Source organism: Podarcis vaucheri (genome assembly GCF_965113315.1).
Source record: "Podarcis vaucheri genome assembly, chromosome: 5".
In the NCBI taxonomy this organism is placed as follows: domain Eukaryota; kingdom Metazoa; phylum Chordata; class Lepidosauria; order Squamata; family Lacertidae; genus Podarcis; species Podarcis vaucheri.
This window is the reverse complement of record NC_138763.1, coordinates 56918574-56942332: the sequence shown is the minus strand read 5'-3', so window position 1 is coordinate 56942332 and position 23759 is coordinate 56918574. Positions and strand designations below refer to the sequence as shown.

Sequence of the window (23759 nt, the reverse complement as noted above, 5' to 3'; positions counted from 1 at the left end):
TCTATTATGTCAGGAGTGCTCTGATGGTGTTTCCTGCTTGGCAGGGGGTTGGACTCGATGACCCTTGTGGTCTATTCCAACTCTATGATTCTATGATTCTATGATCATCAGAAAAAAGTAGAAAAAAGGAATAAAAAATAAAAGTTACCCTCTCCTCTGTCTTCAGTGGTTTCTGTCTGCAGTCTGACTGGTCCCACAACCACATCCACTTTATCCTGAAGGTCATCTGCATCCCTCTTCCTTCTAGTTAAACATCCCTGGTAGCATCGGGATGAGTAATCATATGCCTTACATACTACTAGTTTGCATTGCAAATAAATTTGATTATGTTCATAAAGAAACTTAAAAGAGTTGAACTTGAAACGAACTTGATTGTTCCTTGAGTTAAATCCGAGTTCACTCAGATTTAAGAAGGTTGGGTCTCGCACACATCTGAAAATAAAAGAACCAAGTTTATTTACATAATTACTTTAGATGAATCCTTTATGGAGTTCTGAAGTATGTTATCTTTGGTGACTAAAGACCATGCTGGAGAAGGATGAGAAGAAATATCAATAAGTGGATGGTGGATTTCAGAGAATAAAATGGAAGATAGACTCAGCGTATGTGAAAGCAGTCACTCAAAATACCAGAACTTGGGCCCATCTGACGAAACTTCAAGTTAGAAAATTCTGAGCAGACAAAGGAAAGTACTTCACACAGCGCAGCACATTGTTAAACTTTGGGATTCACTCCCATATGATGTTCGTGGAGGTTTCAACTATCAAGGTACTAGTGATGATGGCTCTGCTTTGCCTCCATTGTCAAAGACAGTATGCTTCTGAATACCTGGGAAGCAATTGGGAAGAGGTCCTGCATGCAGGCTGGCCATTGTGATAACAAGTATTTGCCTCCCCTGCTTTTGTCTAAGACTCTTTGACTGATGACACAATGAGTTAGCAGCACACAACCATATTTATTATTATTTTCAGGAACAAGTAATAGCAAGTAGGCTCTGCAACTCTTTTATAGATTTTCTTAAGAAATATGATGTCAGAATTAAAAAGTGAATTTCAGAGTCAGTTTGAGAGTAAAGCAACTCCACTTGTTCATACCACAAAGAAACCTTTAAGTACAATCCTATATGCGCCTATGCAGAAATCCAATTGAGCTCAGTATGGTTTATTCCAGGTGAGTGTGAATGGCATTGCATGATTAGTATTAACTCTGCTGTCATATAAGCCAAAAGGAAAGCCCTTCTTCTAAGTGGATATCTAAACATGCTTATCTAAAATATACTCACCCATTCTTGATTAAGTCATAGGTCAGAGTTCTGAAGTCACCAGGGTATGGAGATGCTACACATGTGTCTAGAAATAGTACTAAGTTCGGATCAGAACTGTTGAGAGTTGCTTGGAGATAGAGAACCTGGTTGAGGTACACGAAGTATGGAAAACTGCGAACTGAAACGTTGAAGGATGATGATTCATAGAACGAAAGTGCCACACTGTAGTTGCCAAGTTTTCTTTCAGTAATGTCAATGGAATTTTGGGCAACAAACATCGTCTCTACAACAGTCATTGCGTTCATTTCACACATAATATGAAATTGGAAGTTTTTCCTTCTTGTAATGATATAACCAGCGGCTAATGTCTTGATTATGTTGGAATAGGTGATGGTGTCATTATTTGACTGCTAAAGGACAGGGGAGAAAGATCTAGGTCAATAATATGTGTAAATTAGGACCTGTCATATAAAACACACCCAATATACTTAACCACTTTAGAATGTGCTGATATTTCAGACTTATTACCATTAAAAAAACACCTTATATAATCTGGAATTTTATTGTATTCTCACTGAAAAAGTTAAGAAAGATAAAAGTATAAAATGCATTCAGTAGTTGAGAAGAGAAACACAGAAATGTGCAGAAAAATTGCTACATCTTTTAATTCAAATTAATATACCAACAAATATCTGACTTTTATGACATTTATCTTTAAAATGCTATGGGTTTCTTTAAGAATAACTGAGTTTATTTGTTTGTTTGTGTGTATTAACATGACGGGTTTTGTCCTCAGAAGTGAAAAAGCTGAGCATAATGCAAAGCATTCAAAGGGCCAGGCAGCGTGATCATAATGCTACCACTAATTTACTGGCTTTCTAAAAGTGGAGGACAATCTCAGGAGCATAAGGCTTTCCCCCCGCCTTATACCACTTACTCTTTCTGGAGCAATTTCCCCACTCCTGTATTTCCTATGATTAACAGAAATGTCAGGAATTGCCCACAATACGGTCTGCTTTAAATGGTGTGGCATATTGCTGACACTTGCTATTTAACCCAAGTTCTGAAATTGGTAGTTTCACGTCGGAATTAAACACATTGTTCAATGGTGTCAAAGTCTATGAAAGGGCAGCGCTGACATTTCCTAGAAATATAGTTGAAAGAAGAAGAGGAAACTGGCTCCATGGCAGAGTGGAGAAGAGGCAGCATGGATTTCCCAAGGCTCTCTCTAAGCCAGATCATTCAGATGTTATAGCCAAAAGGTGGGTGAAATACTTTTCCAAACTTTAAACAGCAGGGTAATGTTACAAAGATAAGAACCAGATAACAGATATAATGTGCAGTACCCAACGTGGTACTGAGTAACTAGTTCCATCATTGCAAGGATTTAAGCTTGTGCAGCAGAACTTTATCCCCTCCTTTGACCACAGCCCCTTAAATCTCTTCTGGGGTTTCCAACAACCCTGAAATAGATTTGAGGAGGGTGTGAGATGTGCAGGGAGAGGATAGAGGAGAAGTTCCATAGCACATGCAAAAATCCTTGCACAAACAGAACAAGTGCATTGGATACTGACAATATTTTTAAGAACTCATTGTCTTACCTTTCTTACTGTGCCACACCCACTATATGGTATCTCGAAGACCACATAGTCTTGAGTAATCTGAGGTGTGCAGAAAGGGTCTGAAGTATTCAGGGATACTTCGCTTGCATTGTAGCCCAGCAACCCAAGATAGTCCCTGCTGATGCGTGCAAGCATGTATTCTCCAGAACACGAGAGTGCTGAATGAGGGCACATAGAAACCATATTAAATAGTGTAATGTTTTTTACATTTTACTTATGAGTAGGGGCAACCTTGGTGAATGATATGTCAGGCAAGCGGGGGCTTGTTTGAGCTCATAATGAAGCTGCCATGGAACAGCTTTACCACATTTTCAGAAATTTGAAGTATTTGGGAGGGAATACTCAGTTTCACTATTTCCTTTAAACACAGAGACTTTTCAGCTACACAACCCAAATCAGCAAAATCTGCAATTCTCACATGCATGTTTTAGGGAGAAAATGGAACTTACATCTTGCAGGAACTGGTGCTAAACTTGTAGGAAGAGCTGTACAAATGAAAAACAAAACAAAAGGGAGATCAATTTGTGTCTAATTAGCATTTAAATGGTAAAAAGTTGGGAAACTGTAGTCACAACATTGAGTTCTGTGCCCTCACCTGCTACACCTTTCCACCATGACAAAGACCATTATACAAACAAACAGTGTTGCTCATACTCCAGTTTGTTGTGATTTAAGTATATGAAAGATGTTCTTTTCAGGGTGCCTCTATTGTGTAATCTAATGCCATTCCCTGAGGTGTAAAATCTACTGCTTCTTTTCCACAACAGAGAGAAGATAGCAGAAACCCCATGGTTTCAGATATATCTGTGGTGAAGAACAGCTTCCCTGGATCTTGAGCATGCAATCCTCTGCAAGCTCAGAGATGCCTAAATCACACAACTGTGAAAAGAAGCATCTAGTTTCTTTGAGTGTCATGTTTAACCATTTGCCTTATTACCTAACAAAAGACACAGAAGAAAAGGGAAAACATCTTATCAGTTGTTGCTTCACTAGCACTTGATTCAAATGTTAAGTCTATTAAAGGAAACAAAATAAATAGTACAGATAGTCCACTGAAGATATCGAGATCCCAGCAGTCATCTATCCAGTAACCTAGTAATATATTGCAGATATTTTTCATTGACTGGTCGTCAGTGTGTGTGTGTGTGCGTGCACACACACAAACACACACACATTAATCATACAAGAATACAATTAAAGGGAGAACATTTAAAATGAATGACATAAAAGAAAAAGAACAAGGTCTTACCAGCTGTTGATTCATTGAGAGGTGGTTCAGTAGTTGTTTCTATTCCTATTTAGGTAAACAAATAGTACAATAAAACTACTATTACACTGATGTTAAGATCCTAGCAGTAATATATCCAATAACCTAGGAACATATGGCAGCTATTCTTCATTGACAAAAGTCACCAGTGTGTGTGTGTGTGTGTGTGCGCGTGTGTGTGCGCACACCTTATTTATACAGCAAAAAAATATCAATACAATTAAAGGGAGAACATTTAAAGTGAAATGCAAGTAAATCAGGATGCTTAAAACATACAAAAAGCCTGGTGGAATAAAATATTCTCCTACAACATTAACAAAAAAAAGGTGTCAGTGGCGAGATGCTGCTTCAGTAAAGTGTGCATGTCAAGGGGCTAGAAATTTTAACATGGCATAAAATTGTGCATTCAGATCTTACTTTGGTCCCTCACAGGAAAAATACCTTTGATCTATCCAACTGCAAACTGATACCATTCATGCAAACAGGAAAAATAAAAAAAATCCTTCCAGTAGCACCTTAAAGACCAACTAAGTTAGTTCTTGGTATGAGCTTTCATGTGCATGCACACTTCTTCAGATACACATGCACACGAAAGCTCATACCAAGAACTAACTTAGTTGGTCTTTAAGGTGCTACTGGAAGGAATTTTTTTATTTTGACTATGGCAGACCAACACGGCTACCTATCTGTAACTGCAAACAGGAAAGTTAAGCAAAGTAAATATCCTATTCATCTCTGGATAAGTCACAGAAACTGTGCCATAATCCGACCAGCCTATGGGTTCGTATGTTGGTATGATCCTAGACAAAGGGTGGGGAGCCTGTGGCCCACCCAATGTTGCTAGATCACAACTCACATCATCCCTGATCTTTGCCTATTTTGGCAGGGATTGATGGGAGTTGGAGACCATCTGGAGAACCACAAGTTCCCCATCTCTGCCCAAGACATATGTTGATTTTCATCTTACATTGCATCCTCAAACCAGAACAACATTAATCTAACACAACAGATACTAGAAATGTCCTAGTACTAGATAAATAGATAACTCTTACTTAGTGGAATAGAATAGTAAGAAGCATAAAACCCATCTCCTGAGTAATATGAATCTCTGTGCAGCAGAATAGTCATTGTGTTGGAAGTTGATATGTAGGTATGGTTGAGATAGATGCCAGAGCAAGTTCTTCCAAGAATAGTGGAGACATACGGGTACCCATCGAAGATCACAATATATTCTTTATTGCAGTCCAGACTGTATAAAGGCAGGTCAGCAAGTCACTCTTTGTGTATAAAATTATGCCATCATTTCATACATCAGATTTTCACATTAAGTAAAGAAAAGTTACATAGGTTGCTTATATATGGGGGTTCAATTTCATAATGGGTCACTATCACAAATGATTCACTGGCAATAGCGTTGTCGTTCTTTACTTATCAGAAAATAATAAATCCAGGAGGGGGCAGATATGGGCTGGCATTTTGAAGACAATGAAAATGTTTGGACACTGCAAATCACATGTACATATGAGGAGCAAAGATGCCATATTGAACATTCAAGTGATTCTCTCTTTGGTGACACATATGGCAAAATATAAAGGTAAATACATAGATTCAGTGGAGCTGACCTGAATTCCGAACATATTAAAGTAATGTTATGATTGGTTCTGCCTGTGAGAACCCCACCCTACATCTATGATACTATGGAGATGGTTCAGTAAATGTCAGCTGAGTGATAAGCTAGGTGGCTGATGAGACTCTCAGATGTATCCCAGATTAGCTCAACCTAAAAGAGTGGCATGCCTATGGACATATCAAGGTCATGTCAGACCTCTGGCCCATTACGTCCAGTACAGTCTGCTCCACCTGGCAATGGCTTTCCAGTGTCACAGTTATAGGTCTTTCCCAGCCTTGCTCCTGAAAATGCCCAGAATTCAAATATTCAAATTTACAAATTTATTCAAAGAATTCAAATATATATGCATACAATTTAACCACTTTGCTATGGAATGATGTCTCCTCTGGCTGGAACAGCATAATTTGCTTTAAAGACAAGATTCACAAAATACTCATCTTTCAATGCCTCAGTGAAAGGGCCTGTCATTCATATTTCCTAAGAAAGCATTAAAAAGTGGAGCCTTTTGTTTTCAGGAAAGGGCCAATATCTACCACTTGTAGAGTTTGTAATAAAAATGTGTTTATGATGTATTTTCTTTGGAAGGTTTTTAATTTGTATGGGATTTCATTTCGTGTAGGGCAGAACCGCATGATCAGTTAGCAGGATTTAATCTGATGGCTATCACATGCTAAGTTTGTTGGATAGAATCAGGGTCTCTCATGCAGAGAGTTCTGCTTGTGTTCAAGTGAATACAAGTAGAAATTCTATGCAGACCCTCCCTGTGCGACACAGAGAAGGTTGGAGGCTGAGAGGGAAGGAGCAAACCAGACAGCCAGGTTAAGGTCAGGGCTTGCATAAACATTCTGACCTCCCTACAAAGTTTGGTGCTTACAAATTCAGGCAAACACCTCAACACATCTATCCTTTCAAGCACAGAGAAGAACAGTCATCCATAATCTATTAAAGTCTTCAGGTAATGACAAAACCATGAATTAACATCATGTGCAGGTGCCTGTGGAAAATGGAAAAACATTCAGTTCCTTACACTTACCTAATATAAGAAAACTTGAGAACTATTTGTCTATCAGGGCTCACTTGAATTTCCCAGCTACATTGTATAATGGCACCGTTTCCAGGATAATATGGTCCAGAGATAGATCCATTTGGAAGGGAGAGATAGCCACCACATACTAGAAAACACAATATTTTGTGCATGTAAGCCAAAATAGAATTTTGTACAGAGAAATCTGAAATGAAATCCAGCTTAATTTAAACTCTTCCTTCCTCCCCCAACTTGATTGCATTAACTCTCTCCTTCTCTTATTAATAAGCAAATAATTGGCCCTTTTAGGTTGAAGCTGGAGGCCTCCAATATCCTTGCCCCTATTAAATTACTAATATATTTGTGGGCAGGATGTTTTTAATGCATTTCTCTTTCCTCTTGGTTTTACTTCATCTCATGGGTGAGAGTTGCTTGTCTGTTTGGTTGGTTGTAAATCACTTTGTTGTTAAATAGGTTAATTAATTAGTTATCAGGTAGTTAAGGTTTGGTGAGCACCCTTAGGTACTTTTCTGAGCCTTGCCTTCTGAGTTGTGAGACCCACTGACAGAAGAAGAAGTACCTTTGAGGCCAACCTGTAAAACCCCATCTAAGTTATGGGGCTTAAGGTGAAATGATGCCTCTTATTCTGGTCAGAGTTGGTTCACCCTGTTTGCTACTTGAAGATAGTATTGTGCACTTTGGTTCCCTTCGGCAGATCTGTTGTGTTAAATGAAATGTGGCTCATTCCGCCCAGTCTGTGTATCTTATTTCCCTTTGTGGTTACAAAAGATGTTTCAAGCATGCAGACTTATGCTTACATTCTGCTTACATTCCATTCAGTTTTCCACAATCTTTATTCAAAAGTCTGTTCAATTTCTTCTTTGTTTTGAAATAATGACTCAGTTACCTTTGGAACATATATCACGAATGCTTTCAAACTTTCAAACATGCACTAGTAACAACACCTAAGAGCTCCACCCACCCCCCATTCTTAATCAATTTCCCACTATTTATCTTTCATACTTCATGCCTATTGAGAAAGATTCAGCCTTGAAATGAAAAACTAGGACTCACCAGTAGGAGTAGAAGGAGCTGTTCACAAAGAAAGAGGAACATTGATATGCATTGGTAAGTAATAGGCATGCCACTATTATCTGTTAATATTCATCAGTATTTTTACCCGAGAGAGTTCCGGCAAGGCAGCATGGCGGCTGCAACAGCAGAAAAGAGCTCCTACAAGCCAGCCAGAGTAAAAGGCTCTGTCTGTCCGACTCCCGGGCTCCCAGGACTGCTGCCGCCAGCACCGCCAGCGGAGAGGAATCAGGGGTGCCCTATCAAAGGATCAGTATTTTTACCCAATGAACCCAGCAACCCTGTGCCCCTAGAGGGAACTTCCTTGTGGGCCACAGAAATAATCAGATCTCCCTCTGTCAGAGCAGAGGGAGATGTCTGAGGTTGACCTTGATTCCCTTCTGTAGATTTGTAGTGTTAAATTAAATGTGGCCTACTTCACCCAATCTGTGTATCTTATTTCCCTGTGTGGTCACAAAAGAAGTTTCTACATGCAGACTTACACTCTGTGACTATAGTGGTCGGTTCTCCAGTTGTGGATTGAACTAGTAAGAAAGAACAGAATCAATCAGATTGTGGTAGAATGTGTTAATATTAAGCCAAACATTGAACAACCAGACATTCTCTCCATGGAACTCTGACAACTGTAGCTCTGAGAAGGCGATGAGGGCCTCCTAACAATTCTCCACACCCTTAACAAGCTAAAATTCCCAAGAATCTTTGGGGGAAGGATCTGTGGCACAAGTGGCAATCCTTGTAGTAAGGGCCTGAAGGTATACTACTCAGTATAACTAACACTGGATATATTTTAGTGGACCACCAAATCCAAGAAGCATCTAGCTTCAGCACTACTGCATCAGGCTAGAAATGGAAGATTTCTAAAAAGCTGGTGGCAGTTTGTTCCTAGAAGAAAAGAAATGGGGAACAAAGTTGTAACCAAAAGCCAGGTTGCTATGCCATGCCTAATACAGCTCACTACAAGATATATATTGCTTCCAGTTACTTACACACAAACACACACACACACACACACACATACATACATACACAAACACAATTTCCATTCAATTTTCCAAACTGTTTTTCAAAAGTTGGTTCAATTTCTTCCTTGTTTTGAAATAATGACTCAGTTAGCTTTGGAACATGCATCACTAATACTTTCAGACCTTCAAATATGTACTAGCAACTACACCTAAGTGTTCCTCCCCATTCTTAATTGATTTCACACTATGTATTTTTCATACTTCATGCCTATTGAGAAAGATTCAGACTTGGAATTAAAAAAGTAGGACTCACCAGGAGAAGTAGAAGAAGCTGTTCACAAAGAAAGAGAAACATTGATATGCATTGGTAAGAAATAGGCATGCCACTATTATCTGTTAATATTCATCAGTATTGTCACCCAGTGAACCCAGCAACCCTGTGCCCCTTGAGGGAACTTCCTTGTGGGCCACACAAATAATCAGATCTCCCTCTGTCAGAACCGTGGGAGATGTCTGAGGTTGACCTTGATTCCCTTCTGTAGATTTGTAGTGTTAAATTAAATGTGGCCCAGTTCACCCAATCTGTGTGCCTTATTTCCCTGTGTGGTCACAAAAGAAGTTTCTACATGCAGACTTACACTGTGTGACTATAGTGGTTGGTTCTCCAGTTGTGGATAGAACTAGTAAGAAAGAACAGAATCGATCAGATTGTGGTAGAATGTGTTAATATTAAGCCAAACATTGAACAACCAGACCTTCTCTCCATGGAACTCTGACAACTGTAGCTCTGAGAGGGTGATGAGGGCCTCCTAACAATTCTCCACACCCTTAACAAGCTAAAATTCCCAAGAATCTTTGGGGAAAGGATCTGTGGCACAAGTGGCAATCCTTGTAGTAAGGGCCTGAAGGCATACTACTCAGTATAACTAACACTGGATATATTTTAGTGGACCACCAAACCCAAGAAGCATCTAGCTTCAGCACTACTGCATCAGGCTAGAAATGGAAGATTTATAAAAAGCTGGTAATAATTTGTCCCTCGAAGAAAGGAAATGGGGAATAAAGCTGTAACCCAAATCCAGCTTGCTATGCCATGCCTAATACAGCTCAGTAAAAGGCAAAGGTACCCCTGACCATTAGGTCCACTCGTGGACGACTCCTGGTTTGTGCGCTCATCTCACTCTGTAGGCTAAGGGAGCTGGTGTTTGTCTGCAGACAGATTCCGGGTCGTGTGGCCAGCATGATTTAGCCGCTTCTGGTGAACCAGAGCAACGCTCGGAAACACGTTTACCTTCCCGCCGGAGTGGTACCTATTTATCTACTTGCACTGGACATGCTTTCAAATACAGCTCAGTACAAGATACCTATTGCTTCCAGTTACACACACACACACACACACACACACACACACACACACACACAATTTCCATTTAATTTTCCAAACTCTTTTTCAAAAGTTGGTTCAGTTTCTTCCTTGTTTTGAAATATTGACTCAGTTACCTTTGGAAGATGTATCACTAATACTTTCAGACTTTCAAATATGTACTAGCAACCACACCTAAGAGCTCTTTCCCCCAATTCTGAATGGAATTTCTACTAGGTATCTTTCATACTTCCTGCCTATTGAGAGAAAGATTCAGTCTTGTCATTGGCAGAGGTTCTGTGGTCTCTGGTTGGAAAAGTTGCTCCACTAATTACACTTACATGCCAGCTGAGTCTTATGCAGAGACTTCAGTTCCTAAGCTTTGAGTGTGTCATAGCAACAACAGTCACCACAATCTAATGATTAGAAGTCACCTTAGCGCCATATTCAAGGAGAATATTTCAGCAAATATTCAAGGAGGATGTTTCAGCAAGGTGGATGTGACTATGCTTGTTTCAAGACCAGGCTTGAGGAACAGAGTCATAGACAATGGGATAGAAATGAAACAGAAGTCAAGGAAATCTCTGGAAGAGATTTGTGCTTGCTTCTCCAGACTGTCTGTGATTGCCATCAACAGATCAGGCTCTTTAAAATATATACACCACCTAATTTTCAGGTTTCTCGTTAGCAGATGCTCTGCATGAGAAACCTGTTCTATGAAATTTGTGTGTACATACTCAGGATTAGGATTTAATACTTTAGTATGGGAGTCAGAGGACTCTTACCAGCAGCAGTAGTTGCTTCTGTAGTTGCTTCCGGGGTGACAGAAGCTAGTTCGTGAAGAGAAACAAAGTAACAGAGTAAGAAAAAAATGGTGCAGTAAAATGAAATCAAAACTGTATACAGTGGTGCCTCGCAAGATGAATGCCTCGCAAGACGGAAAACTCGCTAGACGAAAGAGTTTTCCGTTTTGGAGGTGCTTCGCAAAATGAATCTCCTATGGGCTTGCTTCGCAAGACGAAAATGTCTTGCGAGTTCCTGCAGGGTTTTTTTCCTCCCACCCCTTTTCTAAGCCGCTAAGCCGCTTATCAGCTGATCCGCTAAGCCGCTAAGCCGCTAATAGCGCTAATCCGCTAATCCGTCTATGGGCTTGCTTCGCAAGACGAAAAAACCGCTAGACGAAGAGAATCACAGAACGGATTCTTTTCGTCTTGCGAGGCACCACTGTATTGTACTAATGCTTTTAAATAGCTAGCAGATTCTTCTTACTAGGATCAATGTGTTCTGTGGTTGTTTCTTGCAAAATGTGTTCTGTAGTTGTTTCTTGCAAGATGTATTCTGTGGTTGTTTCTTGCAAAAGAAAGGAATAAAAATTATTAAGAACTATATTACATTGAAACCCCATTTTTGTGGCAGTGAATTTTGTTTGACCATTAGATGATCTAACATATAGTATTTACTTATGAATGAATGAAAGATGAATTGTTGGGGAATGAGAAGACAAATAAAAGAAGGGAATAGAAATTCAATATGTACTCTTGTCCTTCAAGCCTATAGTCCCCTGGGGCAGTAAGGCCCTCTGGGATTAAGGGAGTAATGCTAGACTGGTGACTGGGCGCGGCCGCCAAGACCACATAACACCGGTCCTGCGGTGGAGGCTGATTTGTGAAAGCAAATGGGGCACTGCCCCACCAACCTCATTCTGCTGTCAGCTGCACCCCCTGCCTGCCTGCCCAGCATCCTATGTGCAAGTCCAGGAGGTGGTACTGCTGGTCAGATTCCTCCTTCTTAGTCTCAGTGTTAGCTTTGTACAGCTGAGCAAGGAGGAGAATGGGGACAAAAAGGAAGCTGCCTGCTTGATTGTGCTCTGGCTCCATATGCTGTTGGTCTTCCTGCTTTGCATTCTTTCAGCACCAAAGAGCATCAACCACAATTGTACTCAGATGGATTTGGATTTGATATCCCGCTTTATCACTACCCAAAGGAGTCTCGAAGCAGCTAACATTCTTCTTTCCCTTCTTCCCCCACAACAAACACTCTGTGAGGTGAGTGGGGCTGAGAGACTTCAAAGAAGTGTGACTAGCCCAAGGTCACCCAGCAGCTGCATGTGGAGGAGCGGGGACGCGAACCCGGTTCACCAGATTACGAGTCCACGGCTCTTAACCACTACACCACACTGGCTCAGATGGTCCTGAGATGCCATTATTATAAAGGATGAAAGGAGGCACTGCGTTTTAATTCCATGCTGTATCTTCTGCACAAAACTACATTATTCCTTTTGCTGTTCACTGTGGCAAAATTACCGGTACATGCAAAAAGGTAGGTACTCACTAGTGGTTTCTGGAGGAAGAGTTGTTGCTAAAGAAAGATGAGCATTGGTCAGCAAATTGAAATATCCACATTGTACAATGTTCATTTTTTAAAAAGGGCCATGGATGTATCCAAATGGTTCCAAGAGGATGCCACCACACTGAAAGGGCACTGAAGAACACAGACAGAACATTTTGTAGAGCCAGGCTCAGGTGTCATTATGCGCAAGGTATTGTAGAGATAATCTCCTCTATAGCAACATTAGCACTGCATTTTAGATCTTCCCTCAGACCAAGGGCATCTAGGACTAAAATTTCACCTAGGCACATTGGGAACACCCAATTCAGGGGGCTGGAAATATAGGATTTCTCAGAAGGCGATGATCAGAAAGCAAGGAACAAAAATGTTAACTTTACATCCCAGTGCAAGATGACCATACTTTCACTTGTGTGTGTGTGTTTGTATATGCAATTTTTCAAAGGCCTATTCTGTTTCTACTCTGTGTCAAAACAAATATTCATCTACCGTTGGGTCAGGCTGATTTGTGAAAGCAAATGGGGCACTGCCCCACCAACCTCATTCTGCTGTCAGCCGCACCCCCTGCCTGCCTGCCCAGCATCCTATGTGCAAGTCCAGGAGGTGGTACTGCTGGTCAGATTCCTCCTTCTTAGTCTCAGTGTTAGCTTTGTACAGCTGAGCAAGGAGGAGAATGGGGACAACCAGGAAGCTGCTCAGATGACTGTGCTCTGGCTCCATTCTTCTACCGCCAAAGAGCATCAACCACGATTGTACTCAGATGGTCCTGAGATGCCATTATTATAAGGGATGTAAGAAGGTACTGCATTTTAATTCCATGCTGCATTTTCTGCCCGAAACTACATTATTCCCTTGGCTGTTCACTGTGGCAAAATTACATGCAAAAAGGTAGGTACTCACTAGTGGTTTCTGGAGGAAGAGTTGTTGCTAAAGAAAGATAAACATTGGTCAGCAAATTGTAATATCCACATTCTACTATATTCATTTTTTTAAAAAATGAACTACTTGTTACACAAAAGAGTTAAAATTATATCTTATACTTGAATTCTGCATGCAAATATAGTGAAGAGATACAGAAGAACAGAAAAGTAATTTATTTATTTGTAAGTCAAGGACTTTTAAGTGAAGAACCAAAGGCGACCCATCGCTGGCCTAGAGAGATTGGGACTGAGGTGCCCTGTTTTGCATTGCTCCTGCTACAGCCTGAGGGGAGGGCTATTCTCAAATCACCCCTGCTGCCTCTGTCCTCCCTTGAAGAAGAGACATAAGTCCAAATGCCTGTAAAGCCCTTCAGTTAACAGAGATTGCAGTGTTCTTATACCATAACAAGTATGTTTTCTATTTCAACTGAATGTCTGATTATTCAATTGAAGACTTGCTTCTCTCTAATTCATACCCTTTTTGGACAAAGGATAACAATAAAGATTTAGATTGGAAACTTACTATACACGGGTTTGGTTGTCAACCCTGGAGCTGTGAGGGAAGAATTTGATAAGAAAAGCAACCTTGATCAATATTTGTGGAGTAAAGTTCAGTTGAATAACAAGCATTTTACCACCCCAGCATGTTGTCATAAATGTACAAGCAACAGAGACTTAAGTGTGTTTAGACTTTAACAACCTTAGAACACTGAAGAGAAACGTAGGAGGACTCTTGACCAAGGTTAGCTGCTGTTCTGAAGAAAATTGTAAATATCCTTATATGAAACAGAGGATGTGCGGCCCTTGGGATCCAGTGTTTTGGCTCTACACATACTAAAATAAACCAGGATATCACAATTTTTCAAGTTTTGTCCTAATTTTGTTCCCGTTTACTCTCATCTTTTCATCAGAAGGTGATATCCAACATTAGTCATATTCAGAGTAGGTCCACTGAAATAGATTTGGTGGACAGAGTGACTAAAGAACTACAAATGGAGGCTCACAACATTATACAGGAGGCAGCAACAAAAACCACCCCAATGAAAAGGAAATGAAAGAAAGCAAAGTGGCTGTCCAACGATGCCTTACACATAGCGGGAGAGAGAAGGCAAGCAAAATGCGAGGGAGATAGTGAAAGATACAGGAAATTGAATGCAGATTTCCAAAAAATAGCAAGGAGAGACAAGAAGACCTTCTTAAACGACCAATGCAAAGAAATAGAGGGAAACAACAGAATGGGAAGAACCAGAGATCTGTTCAAGAAAATTGGAGATATGAAAGGAACATTTCATACAAAGATTACCATAATAAAGAACAAAAGTGGTAAGGACCTAACAGAAGCAGAAGACATCAAGAAGAAGTGGCAAGAATACACAGAGGAATTATACTAGAAAGATATGAATGGCTCATACACCCCTGTTAGTGTGGTTGCTGAACTTGAGGCAGACATCCTGGAGAGTGAAGTCAAAAGCGCCTTAGAAAGCACTGCTAGTAACAAGACCAGTGGAAGTGATGGTATTCCAGCTGAACTATTTAAAATTTTAAAAGATGGTGCTGTTACACTCAGTATGCCAGCAAGTTTGGAAAACTCAGCAGTGGCCAGAGGATTGGAGAAGATCAGTCTACATCCCAATCCCAAAGAAGGGCAGTGCCAAAGAATGCTCCAACTACCGCACAATTGCACTCATTTCACACGTTAAGGTTATGCTTAAAATTCTACAAGGTAGGTTAAAGCAGTATGTGGACCGAGAACTCCCAGAAGAGCAAGCTGGATTTAGAATAGGCAGAGGAACCAGAGACCAAATTGCAAACATGCACCGGATTATGGAGAAAGCTAGAGAGTTCCAGAAAGACATCTACTTCTGCTTCATTGACTATGCAAAAGCCTTTGACTGTGTCGACCACAGCAAACCATGACAAGTTCTTAAAGAAATGAGAGTGCCTGATCACCTCATCTGTCTCCTGAGAAATCTCTATGTAGGACAAGAAGCTACAGTTAGAACTGGATATGGAACAGCTGATTGGTTCAAAATTGGGAAAGGAGTACGGCAAGTCTCTATATTGTCTCCCTGCTTATTTAACTTATATGCAGAATTCATCATGCGAAAGGCTGGGCTGGATTAATCCCTAGCCGGAATTAAGATTGCCCGAAGAAATATCTGTCAGGAAAAAGCAGCAATGGGAGAGCGAGCTGCAAGTTGCTGGAATGCAAAACAGGATGTTGATGTTTGGGACTGTACTATTGGAACAAAGGGGCAGTCTATTCACTGTACTGAGCACCGGATGTTAGCTCAGAGTGTCATCTGACCTGTACTGGAAGTACAGGGGTGGAGTTTCTCTCTCTACTGTTGGAGACTGGAGAGTGCAGACGTGTTTCTCTGTACTGCTGGAATGACAGAAATAAAGTCATGTAAATAGATTTCTGTCTGTCTCTTTCCCCTCCCTGAGGGAAGCAGGGAGGAGGGAGGAGAGGTGTGTCCCTCTCATGCTGAGTGGGATCGCCGATAGTGACCTTGGCTGTATCCTGCCGGGAGACGCAGACGGGGAGGTCAACAAGGATCTCAAGCCGAATGCCTGGAGTGTGGCCAGTTACCTCTGACTGCGGCCTGAGAATCCAACAATATCAACAACCTCAGATATGCAGATGACACAACCTTGATGGCAGAAAGTGAGGAAGAATTAAAGAACCTTTTAATCAGGGTGAAAGAGGAGAGCGCAAAATATGGTCTGAAGCATCAACATCAAAAAACCAAAGATCATGGCCACTGGTCCCATCACCTCCTGGCAAATAGAAGGGGAAGAAATGGAGACAGTGAGAGATTTTGCTTTCTTGGGTTCCATGATCACTGCAGATGGTGACAGCAGTCATGAAATTAAAAGACGCCTGCTCCTTGGGAGAAAGGCGATGGCAAACCTAGACAGCATCTTAAAAAGAAGAGACATTACCTTGCCAACAAAGGTCTGTATAGTTAAAGCTATGGTTTTCCCAGTAGTGATGTATGGAAGTGAGAGCTTTTAGGTTGAAGCTGGAGGCCTCCAATATCCTTGCCCCGATTAAATTACTAATATATTTGTGGGCAGGATGTTTTTAATGCACTTCTCTTTCCTCTTGGTTTCACTTCATCTCATGAGTGAGAGTTGCTTGTCTGTTTGGTTGGTTGTAAATCACTTTGTTGTTAAATAGGATAATTAATTAGTTATCAGGTAGTTAGGTTTTGGTGAGCACCCTTAGGTACTTTTCTGAGCCTTGCCTTCTGAGTTGTGAGACCCACTGACAGAAGAAGAAGTACCTTTGAGGCCAACCTGTAAAACCCCATCTAAGTTATGGGGCTTAAGGTGAAATGATGCCTCTTATTCTGGTCAGAGTTGGTTCACCCTGTTTGCTACTTGAAGATAGTATTGTGCACTTTGGTTCCCTTCGGCAGATCTGTTGTGTTAAATGAAATGTGGCTCATTCCGCCCAGTCTGTGTATCTTATTTCCCTTTGTGGTTACAAAAGATGTTTCAAGCATGCAGACTTATGCTTACATTCTGCTTACATTCCATTCAGTTTTCCACAATCTTTATTCAAAAGTCTGTTCAATTTCTTCTTTGTTTTGAAATAATGACTCAGTTACCTTTGGAACATATATCACGAATGCTTTCAAACTTTCAAACATGCACTAGTAACAACACCTAAGAGCTCCACCCACCCCCCATTCTTAATCAATTTCCCACTATTTATCTTTCATACTTCATGCCTATTGAGAAAGATTCAGCCTTGAAATGAAAAACTAGGACTCACCAGTAGGAGTAGAAGGAGCTGTTCACAAAGAAAGAGGAACATTGATATGCATTGGTAAGTAATAGGCATGCCACTATTATCTGTTAATATTCATCAGTATTTTTACCCGAGAGAGTTCCGGCAAGGCAGCATGGCGGCTGCAACAGCAGAAAAGAGCTCCTACAAGCCAGCCAGAGTAAAAGGCTCTGTCTGTCCGACTCCCGGGCTCCCAGGACTGCTGCCGCCAGCACCGCCAGCGGAGAGGAATCAGGGGTGCCCTATCAAAGGATCAGTATTTTTACCCAATGAACCCAGCAACCCTGTGCCCCTAGAGGGAACTTCCTTGTGGGCCACAGAAATAATCAGATCTCCCTCTGTCAGAGCAGAGGGAGATGTCTGAGGTTGACCTTGATTCCCTTCTGTAGATTTGTAGTGTTAAATTAAATGTGGCCTAGTTCACCCAATCTGTGTATCTTATTTCCCTGTGTGGTCACAAAAGAAGTTTCTACATGCAGACTTACACTCTGTGACTATAGTGGTCGGTTCTCCAGTTGTGGATTGAACTAGTAAGAAAGAACAGAATCAATCAGATTGTGGTAGAATGTGTTAATATTAAGCCAAACATTGAACAACCAAACCTTCTCTCCATGGAACTCTGACAACTGTAGCTCTGAGAGGGTGATGAGGGCCTCCTAACAATTCTCCACACCCTTAACAAGCTAAAATTTCCAAGAATCTTTGGCGAAAGGATCTGTGGCACAAGAGGCAATCCTTGTAGTAAGGGCCTGAAGGTTTACTACTCAGTGTAACTAACACTGGATATTTTTCAGTGGACCACCAAACCCAAGAAGCATCTAGCCTCAGCACTACTGCATCAGGCTAGAAATGGAAGATTTATAAAAAGCTGGTGATAGTTTGTCCCTCGAAGAAAGGAAATGGGGAATAAAGCTGTAACCCCAAACCAGGTTGCTATGCCATGCCTAATACAGCTCAGTAAAAGGCAAAGGTACCCCTGACCATTAGGTCCACTCGTGGACGACTCCTGGTTTGCGCGCTCATCTCACTCTGTAGGCTAAGGGAGCTGGTGTTTGTCTGCAGACAGCTTCCGGGTCGTGTGGCCAGCATGATTAAGCTGCTTCTGGTGAACCAGAGCAGCGCTCGGAAACACGTTTACCTTCCTGCCGGAGTGGTACCTATTTATCTACTTGCACTTTGACGTGCTTTCGAACTGCTAGGTTGGCAGGAGCAGGGACTGAGCAACGGACATGCTTTCAAATACAGCTCAGTATTTGTTTCCATTAACACACACACACACACACAAAAAATTTCCATTCAATTTTCCATACTCTTTTTCAAAAGTTGGTTCAGTTTCTTCCTTGTTTTGAAATATTGACTCAGTTACCTTTGGAACATGTATCACTAATACTTTCAGACTGTCAAATATGTACTAGCAACCACACCTAAGAGCTCTTTCCCCCAATTCTGAATGGAATTTCAACTAGGCATCTTTCATACTTCCCGCCTATTGAGAGAAGGATTCAGTCTTATCATTGGCAGAGGTTCTGTGGTTTCTGGTTGGAAAAGTTGCTCCAGTAATTACACTTACATGCCAGCTGAGTCTTATGCAGAGACTTCAGTTCCTAAGCTTTGAGTGTGCCATAGCAACAACAGTCACCACAATCTAATGATTAGAAGTCAGGTACTAAGAGGAACTGAATAACCTCTGCAGAGGCGACTCCAACATCTACCACATTAACATAAATTATTCGCATGACACCTTAGCCCCATTTTCAAGGAGAATATTTCAGCAAATATTCAAGTAGGATGTTTCAGCAAGGTGGATGTGACCATGCTTTTTTCAAGACCAGACTTGAGGAACAGAGTCATAGACAATGGGATACAAATGAAATAGAAGTCAAGGAAATCTCTGGAAAAGATTTGTGCTTGCTTCTCCAGACAGTCTGTGATAGCCATCAACAGATCAGGCTCTTTAAAATATACACACCACCTAATTTTCAGGTTTCTCGTTAGCAGATGCTCTGCATGAGAAACCTGTTCTATGATATTTGTGTGTATATACTCAGGATTAGGATTTAGTACTTTAGTTTGGGAGTCAGAGGACTCTTACCAGCAGCAGTAGTTGCTTCTGTAGTTGCTTCCGGGGTGACAGAAGCTAGTTCATGAAGAGAAACAAAGTAACAGAGTAAGAAAAAAATGGTGCAGTAAAATGAAATCAAAACTGTATATTGTACTAATGCTTTTAAATAGCTAGCAGATTCTTCTTACTAGGATCAATGTGTTCTGTGGTTGTTTCTTGCAAAATGTGTTCTGTAGTTGTTTCTTGCAAAAGAAAGGAATAAAAATTATTAAGAACTATATTACATTGAAATCCCATTTTTGTGGCAGTGAATTTTGTTTGACCATTAGATGATCTAACATATAGTATTTGCTTATGAATGAATGAAAGGTGAATTGTTGGGGAATGAGAAGACAAATAAAAGAAGGGAATAGAAATTCAATATGTACTCTTGTCCTTCAAGCCTATAGTCCCCTGGGGCAGTAAGGCCCTCTGGGAGTAAGGGAGTAAGGCTAGACTGGTGACTGGGAGCGGCCGCCGAGACCACATAACACCGGTCTTGAAAGACCTACATTGGCTCTCAGTACGTTTTCGAGCACAATTCAAAGTGTTGGTGCTGACCTTTAAAGCCCTAAATGGCCTCGGTCCAGTATATTTGAAGGAGCGTCTCCACCCCCATCGTTCTACCCGGACACTGAGGTCCAGCACCGAGGGCCTTCTGGCGGTTCCCTCACTGCGAGAAGCCAAGTTACAGGGAACCAGGCAGAGAGTCTTCTTGGTAGTGGCGCCTGTGGAACGCCCTCCCATCAGATGTCAAGGAAATAAACAACTATCTGATGTTTAGAAGACATCTGGAGGCAGCTCTGTTTAGGGAAGTTTAATGTATTTTTAATCTTTTTTTGGAAACTGCCCAGAGTGGCTGGGGAAACCCAGCAGATGGGCGAGGTATAAATAATAATAAAGAAATATAATAAATAGTAGTAGTAGTAATAATAATAATAATAATAATAATAATAATAATAATAATAATAATGGCATTGGATCTCCCTCTCCAAGGGTGAAAAGAGGGGTTGGAGAGAGAGATCAGGTGATGAATCCCTCTACTTCACTGCCACAGAAGTGTCCCCAGTACTTGCCCAAATGAAATCAAAAGGGCCAAAAAAGTGGCAGACCAGGGTGCAGAAGCTTCTTTACTCAAGCAACATTTACCCACACTAGGGAAAATTCAGCTCCTTCCCAACCATAAGAATCCAGTGCCATCCCAGTCACCTCCCAAACCAGCCCTGATGTCCTTATCAACATGCCGTTTCATATTTTTTTACCATTTAGTACACATTTAGCGTTATCACATTTACCATTTACCAGTTCCACAACAACCCAATCTGGATTAATTAGGAAAATAATATGGGACTGCATTTTGACGAGGACTGTGCCATGTAGATGCTGTGCAAAACATGCATGCGTGAGCACAGGTCCACAATAAACTGTCGTGTGAACAGACCCAGTAAATGCAACAGGTCTGAAGTCCTGTTTCTGGACTTCCCAAAATGATGGGCTACGAGGATATTCAGTCTTATTAGGCAGGACTCTTTTTATATATTCTTATGCAATTTTTAAGGAAGCATAAGGATCCATTCATGAAAGCAGCAGATTGAATATATTTGTTGATTAATAGGTGACTCTAAAAATCACATTTTACCTTGTGGCGTCATATAGTAATAAGCAGTAAATGATGGTCCTGCGTTAAAGGAATTTCTGTACAACACAACAGTCATTGTGTTTGACGTGGATATAAATGCATGATGGGTAGCCAAGCAAATTCTTCCAAGTTGTCTTGATGAGCCCAGGCCACCATCATAGACTTCAATATAGTCTTTGCGGCAGTTCAAACTGTAGATGCAAATTTAGAAGTTATTATTTATTATTCATATTAATGGAGCCACGTAAAAACTCTATTTTTATTCCTCGCAACTAGCAATTCCTCAAGACATGGCATGTTAGATTATGCTGAGAGACTGGCAAAAAATTGATTACCAAATATTGGAAATACACTCAATCATCCTCCATAAATCTGAGTATTTGAAAAAATATGGGGTCAGCCTCACATTTACAGTCAGATTTTAGCAATGTTTTCTAAGTTATATGGATGTAGACAGGCATTGGGAGAAAGCATTAAGTTACCAAGCTGTGATGAATACTATCTAATTTGATTCAAGTTGTTGAGTACATGTAATGCAATGCATACAAAATGTCACAGAATAAGTATTATAAAAACAAAAATACTAAGTAATACATATTCTTCACAGTAATTAAAAGCCCTGGATGTGTGTGAGAGAGGCATTCCATTCTCCCCCTCTATTCTCCATTCAATATTCCCGTATTCATTGGGGCTCATTGTAGGCATTTGTGTGAACTACATCACGTATATATGTATATGGGACTGGATTGAAAAACTCTGAATTGTATCTTGCCCATTGCCTTCTTATGTACAATCGTACCTTAGAAGTGGAACAGCTTAGTTCCCGAATGTTTTGTCTCCTGGTAGTCTCAAACCCAGAAGTGACTATTCCAGTTTGTGAACTATTTTTGGAAGCCAAATGTCTGATGGGGCTTCCATGAATTCCAATCAGAAGCCACGCTTTGGTTTTTGAATGTTTTGGAAGTCAAACGGAATTCTGGAATGGATTCCGTTCGACTTCCAAGGTACGACCGTATCTGGTCCTGGGTGATTCTGGCTACCTCACTTGATTGTTCTAGACATCAAAAATTATCTTGGACTCAAACATTTTTGACCATATCCACAGGGGAAGCCATGTAAGGCCGTTGCAGCAAAAAACAATGAAGGTTCTGTGTAAAAGGTCTTGCCCAAAGGCCGTTAAAGACTAAAGAATATTAAATGCTGTTTGTCTTTAAATGTGTCAGTCTTTAAGATGGCACAAAACTCCATGTTGTTTAGATGCATTTTACTGGTTGCAAAAACAGATTTAGAAATTAATCAGTCAAATGTATAGAAAGGACTACGATAATCCAAATACTTACTTCAAACCAACTGTTTTAAACCGTAAAACAACTCTACTGTACAACATTGGAGCTTTAATTTCCCAGGCACACTCCACCAGCCTGCCATTTCCAGGATAATCAGGGCCATAGATATATCCATATGGTTCCGAGAGGATGCCACCACACTGAAAGGGCGCTGAAGAACACAGACGGAACATTTTGTAGAGCCAGGCTCAGTTGTCATTATGTGCAAGGTATTGTAGAGATAATCTCCTCTATAGCAACATTAGCACTGCATTTTAGATCTTCCCTCAGACCAAGGGCATCTAGGACTAAAATTTCACCTAGGCACATTGGGAACACCCAATTCAGGGGGCTGGAAATATAGGATTTCTCAGAAGGCGATGATCAGAAAGCAAGGAACAAAAATGTTAACTTTACATCCCAGGGCAAGATGACCGTGCTTTCAGTTGTGTGTGTGTTTGCATATGCAATTTTTGAAAGGCTGAAAGCCTATTCTGTTTCTACTTTGTGTCAAAACAAATATTAATCTACCTTTGGGTCATTTCTCACTAACACTCATACAGGCTCCTGAGGTGGAGGCTGATTTGTGAAAGCAAATGGGGCACTGCCCCACCAACCTCATTCTGCTGTCAGCCGCACCCCCTGCCTGCCTGCCCAGCATCCTATGTGCAAGTCCAGGAGGTGGTACTGCCGGTCAGATTCCTCCTTCTTAGTCTCAGTGTTAGCTTTGTACAGCTGAGCAAGGAGGAGAATGGGGACAACTAGGAAGCTGCCTACTTGATTGTGCTCTGGCTCCATATGCTGTTGGTCTTCCTGCTTTGCATTCTTTCAGCACCAAAGAGCATCAACCACAATTGTACTCAGATGGATTTGGATTTGATATCCCGCTTTATCACTACCCAAAGGAGTTTCAAAGCAGCTAACATTCTCCTTTCCCTTCCTCCCCCACAACAAACACTCTGTGAGGTGAGTGGGGCTGAGAGACTTCAAAGAAGTGTGACTGGCCCAAGGTCACCCAGCAGCTGCATGTGGAGGAGCGGGGACGCGAACCCAGTTCCCCAGATTATGAGTCTACCGCTCTTTAACCACTACACCACACTGGCTCAGATGGTCCTGAGATGCCATTATTATAAAGGATGTAAGAAGGCACTGCGTTTTAATTCCATGCTGTATCTTCTGCCCAAAACTACATTATTCCTTTTGCTGTTCACTGTGGCAAAACTAGCGGTACATGCAAAAAGGTAGGTACTCACTAGTGGTTTCTGGAGGAAGAGTTGTTGCTAAAGAAAAATGAACATTGGTCAGCAAATTGAAATATCCACATTGTACTATGTTCATTTTTTTAAAAAGGGCCATGGATGTATCCAAATGGTTCCAAGAGGATGCCACCACACTGAAAGGGCAC

At 41.0% G+C, this 23759-nt stretch overlaps 1 protein-coding gene across 5 annotated transcripts in view; it reads right to left on the bottom strand.

The window, feature by feature from the left end:
• The window catches only part of LOC309532470 (scavenger receptor cysteine-rich domain-containing protein DMBT1-like), a 48350-nt gene that overhangs the window by 2981 nt on the left and 21610 nt on the right, over positions 1–23759 (bottom strand). For 2 of the 5 annotated variants that reach the window (XM_082222760.1, XM_082222761.1), the window contains 14 exons: positions 23608–23634; positions 13471–13497; positions 12556–12582; positions 11494–11574; positions 11010–11054; positions 9500–9541; positions 7882–7899; positions 6817–6955; positions 5206–5402; positions 4136–4180; positions 3336–3371; positions 2866–3044; positions 1283–1674; positions 149–432 (listed from right to left, as the gene is read on the bottom strand). In XM_082222760.1, the coding sequence (XP_082078886.1) occupies positions 149–432; positions 1283–1674; positions 2866–3044; positions 3336–3371; positions 4136–4180; positions 5206–5402; positions 6817–6955; positions 7882–7899; positions 9500–9541; positions 11010–11054; positions 11494–11574; positions 12556–12582; positions 13471–13497; positions 23608–23634 (1539 nt within the window). Of the gene's footprint in view, positions 1–148; positions 433–1282; positions 1675–2865; positions 3045–3335; positions 3372–4135; positions 4181–5205; positions 5403–6816; positions 6956–7881; positions 7900–8381; positions 8424–9499; positions 9542–11009; positions 11055–11493; positions 11575–12555; positions 12583–13470; positions 13498–21029; positions 21221–22369; positions 22527–23607; positions 23635–23759 lie in introns of all 5 variants that reach the window. The other 3 variants (XM_082222757.1, XM_082222758.1, XM_082222759.1) reach the window with 3 other exon arrangements.